This window comes from Anoplopoma fimbria, chromosome 23 (genome assembly GCF_027596085.1).
Source record: "Anoplopoma fimbria isolate UVic2021 breed Golden Eagle Sablefish chromosome 23, Afim_UVic_2022, whole genome shotgun sequence".
Taxonomy (NCBI): domain Eukaryota; kingdom Metazoa; phylum Chordata; class Actinopteri; order Perciformes; family Anoplopomatidae; genus Anoplopoma; species Anoplopoma fimbria.
This window is the reverse complement of record NC_072471.1, coordinates 13,912,440-13,921,871: the sequence shown is the minus strand read 5'-3', so window position 1 is coordinate 13,921,871 and position 9,432 is coordinate 13,912,440. Positions and strand designations below refer to the sequence as shown.

At 42.5% G+C, this 9,432-nt stretch overlaps 1 protein-coding gene across 2 annotated transcripts in view; it reads left to right on the top strand.

Moving 5' to 3' along the window:
* The first annotated feature begins 327 nt into the window (after window positions 1-327).
* The window catches only part of gramd4a (GRAM domain containing 4a), a 48,187-nt gene continuing 39,082 nt past the window's right edge, over window positions 328-9,432 (top strand). For both annotated transcript variants that reach the window (XM_054624762.1, XM_054624761.1), the window contains exons 1-2: window positions 328-666; window positions 7,508-7,721. In XM_054624762.1, the coding sequence (XP_054480737.1) occupies window positions 638-666; window positions 7,508-7,721 (243 nt within the window). In that variant the 5' untranslated portion in view covers window positions 328-637. The remainder of the gene's footprint in view (window positions 667-7,507; window positions 7,722-9,432) is intronic.

Below are 9,432 nucleotides of genomic sequence, written 5' to 3'. Positions count from 1 at the left end.
TACAGTATATCCAGGTGGGGGCTGGTCAGCATGATGACAGACTGTGGCCTCCGCTGCTGTTGTACTGTAAATATATATTAAAGAAATAACGCAGAACCCAATGCACCACAGTGACAGTCAGGAGAAAGTCTACAGTAGTCTGTGTTTCTTCACATTAATGCTAAACAATCTGATAATTTGGCCATTGTTTACCCACGTGTTTCATAATTCATAGGCGGTGGTGAGAGGCGCTTGTGTTTCCGTCCCGTCTCCGGAGCGTCACTCAGCGCGTACGGCCCCTTTAAGAAAGCAGCGCCGCTCACTGACGAAACGTCCTCGGCCCTGTTCGCTGCCCGTTTCTGCGAAATCAACAAGAGACCTCCGAGGGAAGCTAGTATCTGCGAGCTCCGGGCAGCTCTCTCTCTAGACGGGAGGAAGGGAGGGGGACACGCAACTGGTATTTCTTTGTTTTTGCACCACAGTGTTTGACCTGCCAGACCGGGAGACGACATCCAGCCTGTGGGCAGAAACCAGCGGACATTGTCGGGATGGATGGACCGAGCGAGCAGTGTTCGCCGTGCGGGCTGGCGCTAATGTAGACGTCCTGAGCAGCAGGTGTACTGACGGATAAAGCAGACTAGAGGCAATCTCAGTGTTCATGAAACTTTGCTACGATTTACGTGCTGGGTAAGACGACTCGCGTTTCTTCATTGCGTCCTTCAAGTGGCTATTATTAGAAAAACACATTAGGGATAATTGTTTTATGTGTCGGGGGTCAGCCAAAAAATGCGGATGATGTGTCTCTGATATCGTGAGTGATATCTGAGAAAATGTCCGACCGCATGAGGGGGTTTATTGGAACAGTTACGTCGAGGCCTTAACTTAAAACTCCAGCGTTCTAATTCGGTCGCTGACTCCATTTTTAATTTCAAATATAACGGACACATTCGAATTCAACGGTGCAGTTTGGCCTAGCCAACGTTCAACTGTAGCTACCGTTGGAGGGAGTCGTGATGTCAACGGTCCATTGGCGGTTTCAACCGTCAAACACCCCTAATAACACACAAAAAACCCCACTATGTATACAGCCTAGCTACTTGATATTAATATTTGTTATGCACATTTTGGTGTAGTCATTTGGACAGTGGTCGTACACTATGAGAATGACATAAACCGACTCGACCCTGGAATGCATCACAGACATTGTCAGACATTAAAGAATGTACTTTGTTGTACGTTTATTTATGTTCTTGTCACTTACATAATGTACCTGAACGTGCAGTTATTCTACAAGTGCTGGTGTGATGTGTTCACTGACAGCAGGAAGCTCTGACATCTGTATTAAGAGTAGAAGGTGCTGTCAAAGCAAACATGATTTTCCTATTTGTATCAGCAGTTGGATTGGATTCCTGCCCTGAATTGATCCCGCCTGGTTTCGCTTCACAAAATAGGTCCAAAGACGTTGACACTTTGTCCCCACTGTCCATCTAAATTTGAACCAGTGGGGGCAGATTGACGTGTTGTTAAGGAAGTATTGATTGTTTGTATCCTTGTTTATATAACAGCATGGTGAAATGATAGCAGTTGAGTTGACAAAGTATTTTCACGCTGTCTGTTGTAGTTTTTACCTCTATTTTCAGGTAATCTCACTTTGCCAATTCTGATCTGACTCTTTTCAAAACCTGCTGTTATAGCTAATATCAGTGCTGGGGGGAAAAAAAGCTGCTCATCATGCACTTGACTTGCATGAAAACACAAACTAGCCTTTCAGAATCTGCAATGATAAAAAAAATAACCCGGACAAGATGCTTTGAAAAATGCACGTCATCACTGACTTTTATTTTTGTTCAGCCAGCTACATGTTGCCCACAGGGTTGCATTAGTGGGCAAGGTAGAAAGTTTGTGCTTTCTTCTTGTTTATACCATGTCTTTATTTGTTCTTGTCTCCAAATTTGAGCGATCTAAAACCCTTTTTAAGCTCCAACTACAAACAGAGCAGAATGTGTGTAATTGGTCTAATCAGAGTTAATCATATCTGCACTCTCCTCCCTTCCTCCAGCTCCATCCCCAGGGTTTACATGAAATAAATATGAGGCTTGATGAAAAAACTTAAAAAACCCCCAATGCTTTAGGGCAGTTTGGTTTGAGAGGTGATACAATAGTTTCCTGTAGGCCGATAAGAAAATATAAATGTCTTGTCTTCTTAGTTGGAAAGGAACCAGCCAGGATACTTTGTTTCATTACAGACTGTTACTATTCAGCATGGCAGTAGCTTGGCATTTTTTTTTTCTGACCAACTGTTGCCTGTCTCTCCACTGTAAATGCAGCAAAAGTGAGCTAAATACAGGCTAAATTAGAAGCTAGGAACATTCTGGGTTATGCTGGCAAATGAAAAAGGATTTATCTAAAGGTCATGCTAATCTCTCTATCTCTGCCTCACAGTGTCTTATGTAAGTAGAAGCTGACATTAGCTCTACAGGTGAGCCTCTTTGCCATATACTGAGCCTCGTTTCTACAGAAACCAGGCAACATGTCGACAGGATGACCTTAGATGGTTCTATGCAGCACATCTGAGTTTGAGCACCTGTAAAAGGAAACGGGGTTTGCGTCAGTCACCAAACTAGAAACCCCACACTGTGACATTTCCAGCTAATAAGCAGTCATTGTCAAACTGACTTCCTAATGTCCCAGAAAATACAGAAAGTGGCTTAGTTTTGCAATAGCCTGTATTGGATAAAGGACTATAATAATAATATTGTACTCAACAGTGAGTGGTGTCTTTGAATGTTTCCACTCCCCCCTCCCTTTCATGCATGGTTGATAGGCAACAGTTATACAGGACGTAACTGTAGAAAGAGCCACTGGCGTCTCATGTGACTATACCATGCCAGTATCCTCTTATAGATGTAGATAGCCAGGGGTGATAGTGAGGCCATGCACCTGAGTATATATTAAAGTAAGATGAGTGTACAGCTGAGCTCATAAAAGGTTTATTAGCCTACCATTCACTGTACATTATGAGCCAAACAAATTGATCCTCAGATGAAAGTGGCCATGCCCCGACACTAATACATAAAAGAATGTGATGCCTGTAATGGCGCTCATAAAAGATACATTATTATGGTTACTAACAGGGGATGTATATATCTGAAAACATTGCAGGCTTTACTTGCAATCTTGTCATGTGATCAGCGTAGCGTGGTGAATACATTAAGGCTGCTCAGCTAGAATGAGAATTACTTTAAAAGATGATATGAGCGAAAGCGAAACAAAATGAATCAACAACTTTGAAGCACAATGTTGAAAGTAGCAGCTTTTCAAATTTGATTAATCTCTTTTTATTATGTTTATATGATCGTTAACTGAATGTCTTTGAGTTGTAGCGTGTTGGTTGAGCAAAGCGAGACTTTTTAAGATCTCACCGTGGGCTCTGGGAACTTGTGATTAATCTATTTGCTTATATTGACCAAAGGATCAATTAATCAATGAGGAAAGGTACTGCTAGATGAGTGAATAACAAAAAATAATAATTTGCAGCCCGACTGTAATCACATTAATTATTGTGTGTTGTTCTTAATTAGTTTGAAAAAGAATCCCTTTACATCTTGTATCTTGGATATTATTGACCAGCTATGGACATTTTAAATTATTTATTTCTTGAATGCCAGTTTTGAAATGCAGTTGAATTGTAGAAACTAGAGAAATGACAGCCCCAAAAAAACAAATATAGTCAATTTACAGAGATATAAAACATAATTAAAGTTACAAATCATCACATTTCACTTTTCATTTTTATGATTTATGGATTTAAATGACAAACTGAACGTCAACGTATGCTGAATGAACGTCTGTCAATCAATTCATCATTTCAGCTTTAGTAGAGACTACAGTTGCAGACGATTTGTTTCTGTGATACAATTGAGAAATGTAGCGCAAAGGGCACCAGGCTGCCTCCTACAGCCTGATATCCACGAATGACTGTGATTGGCTACTGCAAGAGTTGAGCGTGACCAGGAGTAACCCCAAGCTACTACGGGTCATTACTAGAGGATTACTCCGACAGACATAAGCAGACACACGCGCACACTCAGAACAGTCTTTAGGCTTGCAAATCAAACACACACCGGGCTTGTCAAGCTTCTCAACCTTTACTAATATATGCAGTAATAAACAAACCGCATCCATCTGCGTGTGTGTTGCTACATTGTTATGTTGTTTTGTGTGTGTGTGTGCGCATATCTTTGCCTCTTTGTTTTCTTATGACCGGCATCTCCCCAAGCTGGTGTGTTCGCAGCGACTTATGATTAAGGAGGACGGAGGTGTCCTTGTGTTTGTACATAACTGCGCAAATGCATCATGAGGCCTGTTTTGTGTGTATTCCCACGGCAACGTTCACAGAGAGATCAGACCTTGAGCTGAAGCTTCTTCCTCCTCGTCCTCCTCCTCCTCCCATTTACTCTTTTCATCTTTTCATCCTCCTATTAAAGACAATGTTGTGGTTTAAAGTGCCTCTGGACTGGAGAAAGAAATCCGTATGAAGGGAAATAAAGAAAATGTAGCCTGAAAAAGACCGCAGTGGAAGGAGACAGGGATTGGCCTGGGAACCAGTACTGTGCTGTTGAATAAGAGCTTGTTTTATTAATATTATGGCTGTGTTAAAATATAAGTTCTTACTTGCAGACTGAATGTAGTGTGATTTTGTTGATTGCATTTTCAATTTTGCTCTGAAATGAAAATGTGAATTTCTTGGATTTGTTTTCGAATTGGTATACGTATAACTGATGCTTCCATCAGTTAATATGGCTCTGGCTTGATTTCATGTTCGCTAACTAACTGTTGGTGGTGTGAGCTGTAGCTCAGAGCAGGCTGCTTCAGGTGGACACTGTGGGAACAGGTTTCACTGTTGTCAGGTGTCTCGACAAGTGAATGGAAGTGTTTATCAAGCCGCCACTCACCATGTTTCCACTCACCCCTCGGGGAGGAAAGGTCAACCCACCAATCACCTCTGCAATTTCCACTTAAATGTGCCGATGTGGGCGGGTGGTCTACGTGAGGAAATAGGATATTTGTATTTGCGACCTTTTCCCCACATCTTAATCTCTCCTACACAGATAATGGTATACAGACTAACAGTTACTGGCAGTGCTAATTTTTATTCATGTATTTATTTAATAATCGAGGTCCTCCCACATGGGCTTACAGAATGTGAAATATTAGTCCGTGTGTGTTTTAGCTAATAACGTTATTATTTAATGTTTGTATTTGTTGATATTCTACTTCATCAGTGATCATCAGTTAGATGCTGCTTTCTCAGGTCTGTGCTGAGCTCTTTGGAGTTTCCCATTGTGAGGTTTGTGGCTTAATCTTATGTGTGCACTCAAACGAGCTCTACAGGCACAGAAACGATACCAACTGTAGAGTCACCTACGGGAAACGAAGAGGCGGAATAAGAGCATTGGAAACATCTTTCACAACGGCAAACCAGAACCAGACCAGGAATCGTGTTGTGAGGATTGATCTAATAAGGGATTTGCAAATGTATCTGCTTTTGTCTTTATTCACATGATATGAAAGTGATTTGAGTTGATGACTTTCTTACTTATTTAAATATTCATTCAGCTTAGACTCCGAGATGAATGGGTAGTCATTGACAAACCCATGCTGGTAGGTCTAGATTACCAGTCAACAGTCTCCTGAGTTTTTAGAAATAAAATGAGTAAGCAAGTCAGACTAGCCGTGAATCAGACAACGAGCCAGTCAGCTTATTAGTTCGCCAATCTGCACAAAAAACAGTCTGACAGTTAATCAGTCAGATCTTTGTAGTAGTCATCCAGTCAGGTGGATCAAGTAATCTCCAAGGATTACAACAAGAAGAGCCACTATTGATCCCTTCTTAAATGATAAACCACAGCATTCAAAAATCAACACATTCATGTTGACATTACGTGGCTTCGTGCTCAGCTGCCGGAAAAGGACGACGGATTGTTGTGACAATTTGTTGACATACCGCACTCGGTCATATTGACTCCAGGAGGATGACTGGCCGGATAGAGTTCTACTGCATCGGAATTTCACTGTTGTTTCACTCAGTCAGCATTTCTCATTCAAAGGAAAGACTTAATGGAGATGGGTGTCTAGGAAGTCAACACTTTGGGTGCAATCAGAGTTTAATAGGCCAATAGGACATTTGATCAGCTGTTACTGGCAATACACATGGCCAGTAACCGTTAAGCACCTGTTGTGAGTGCTCACCGTACATGAACGTGTGTGAACGCGTGTGTTTGTGCTGGACTTTTGACTCACATTTGCAGTTGATCACGTTTCATGGGGGAAGCAGAAAAGGAGTTGCATCTTTCCCATTTTTCTCTCTTTCTTTCTGTTTCTCTTTAATTCTGTCACTTTCTCTTTTTATCTCTCTGTCTCTGTAGTCATCATACAGAGTAAACGGTTATCTTGCTTTTGTCTTGTATATACACATTTATCCTTGACTGGCTAGGACAAACGCACTCATTTTTTTTTTTTTACCCATGAATAATTTCGTTTGAAAAGGATGCTCTGACCTCAGTGTGACTCTAGCATCCTTTCCAGAATAACACGCACCTGTTGTGGTTTAAAAATGGCCCCCAATTTCAATGCTTCTTGAGATCTTTTGCTAACTTGTACTGTAGCTGGCTCACTTTTGGTGAACATTACTGAGGTCATAAATCCTGTCTGTATTTTGGGATTCATTTTACTGCACCATCAGGCTACTGCTTCTGAATGCGGAGGAAATGCTGCAGTAGCTTGACTCCTGTGGCTCCGTAAAATGACACAAACGGCCCTCCCTGTTCTTTCTGTCATCATTAAACACCCCATCCCTCGATACCAAAACACAAGCATAAAGCCTTTCACAACCACTCACAACCATTGCCACTGCTCCCGCTACGGAAATGAAATCAATAAATTAGCTCAGCAGATCTGCTGCTGCCAACTGTTTGCCAGAGGAGTGATAGGATGTGGTTGTACCGGCTCTAACAAGGTTACTGGTTCCATCTTCCTGTAAAGGCCAAAGGGGACAATCACTGACAAGGTTAGCGCTTCAATAGCATTAAAGGTAAGAGGTGGCATTGTAACGTCATGTGTTACCTCTGGGAAAATTTGATGCAGGCAAAAAGGGGATTTAAAATCGATTTAGATGTTCAGCAACCTCAGATAGGCGTGAGTAGGGGGTTGGCAGGGGCCAAATTGCGAGCTTTGAGATGCATTTAAAGATAAAACACCAAAAAGAGGTGGAACCTACTTTGATAAAATAATGAATGTAATCAAAGTAAAAGTCAGTTTGTTTTGTTGAAGTCATTTCCTAATAAGAATCCTTTTTATAGGTGGAAATTGCCATCAAATGTTCCACTAATTCATGTTCCCCTGAGGATGAATTGTAACATTAAAACCTTTCTTATAAATCGCCATTTTTATTTTAGTCAGAAAAAGGAAAAACATTTACCAAACAGGCCGTACCAACAATAGCCCCTGTGTTTCTGTGTCCCCACAGGGTTGCCGTCCACCATGTTAAGGTAAAGCCCAGGTGCGCGGTGTTGACCATGCTAAAGCGCCTGGACAAGATCCGCTTCCGAGGCCCCAGGTCGAGAGAGGACTTCCCGGATCTGGCCGAGTCGCCGCCCGCCTCTGACAACGAATGTAGCGACGACATGCAGCTGAAGCCCAGAGCTGCTCCGCGAGACGCAGAGGAGAACCTACGAGACCCTGTGAGTGCTCGCCGTACATGAACGCGTGTGAACGCGCGTGTTTGTGCTGGACTTTTGACTCACGTTTGCAGTTGATCACGTTTCATGGGGGGAAGGAGAAAAGGAGTTGCATCTTTCCCATTTTTCTCTCTTTCTTTCTGTTTCTCTTTAATTCTGTCACTTTCTCTTTTTATCTCTCTGTCTCTGTAGTCATCATACCGAGTAAACGGTTATCTTGCTTTCGTCTTGTGTATATACACATTTATCCTTGACTGGCTAGGACAAACGCACATAGCAGGGTATTTTTTAAAATATACCCATGAATAATTTTGTTTGAAAAGGATGCTCTGACCTCAGTGTGACTCTAGCATCCTTTCCAGAATAACAAAAACAAAACTGAGGCAAGAGAGATATGCAGCTGCTGTTTCACCTTTCTTATGGTGTTTTACCATCCTAAGCTATCTTAATGTTTAAGGCTTAAAAAAAACCTTGTTGTGAGGTCTAATCCCACTGGTTTTTGGTTGCTCTGAAGAGAAAGGAAGAATGATGGAGGGAGGGGTTCGCATGATAAAGTCCAGTTGGAGGCGTGGAATAGAGATGGCAATCAAAAGCAGACGAGCAGAAATAGTGAAAGCAGCAGTGAGATGAACAGATATTGGATCGCAGCAAGGGAATGAAAACTAGAAGGAGATAAAAGATTAAAGCGGGGAAAGTGATAAAGGAGGCTGGAGGACAGGAATTGAGCCTCAGAAGATTGGACTCCAAGATGTCTAGAGGGGTGGAGATGGACAGGGTGAAGAGGAAATGGTGAGGAAAGGACAAACTCACCGGCCTTGACAAAAAACAAACCAAAAAACAGATAATGTTTTCTGATAAGTCCTCCTCCCACCTCAGATACTGTTCATAATTAATGATATCTGCAGCTCTTGCGTCGTTGTGAATCACTAAAGCGTCAGTTTTGTTGTCATTGTCATTCACATGCACTGATGGGAAGATACCCGGATTGAAAACACAGGATTAGTCACTTGATTGTATCATTTCCTGAATGAAGGCCCCAGGGATGTCAGTCGTTCTTCCACTTTGTCTTTGTGCTCCTCCTCAAATAGAATCTAATATGACTGTTGCGTGGGAGACTTTTCCCTATTTTTGTGGGTTTTCCTGCAACCCAATGAAAGCTCCACAAGGCTTGATGGTAAATGATACTACGAGACAAAATCCATCAGTAGACCCATTACGTCAGTTCTGGAGCAGTATAGCTTTTTAGTCATTGATCTAGTGGGTTATTGGCCCTTTTAGGATACTCTGTGGGCATTTGCAAAACATGCCTGTGTTTGCTTCTATGCACTTGTGCCTTCCTTTGTGCACAAATGTGTCTGTAAGCTGGTGTTTTGCATGTCTGCATGTGTACTGGTGTTTGTCTGCGGGAGCACCAGCCCACTGGGACAGCGTCGCCCACATCATGGCTCTGATGAGTCACACTCCGTAGCCCCGAAATAAACCAAGCTAGCTCCCATCCCTGCTGGGACGCACGCCACGCACACACACACATGAGGCATGCGCTCCCTCTCCCACAAAGCATGCTGTTGCATTCAATGTCTCAAAGCTGCCGCTGTTTGGTGGAAATCACATCTTCCCTGCAAAGTGAGCTTTATAGGTCCCTACTGGCACGTTGGAGAACACAAAGACACACTCCAGGACCAAATCACACCGTGACCGGCCTCTAAACCTCCCC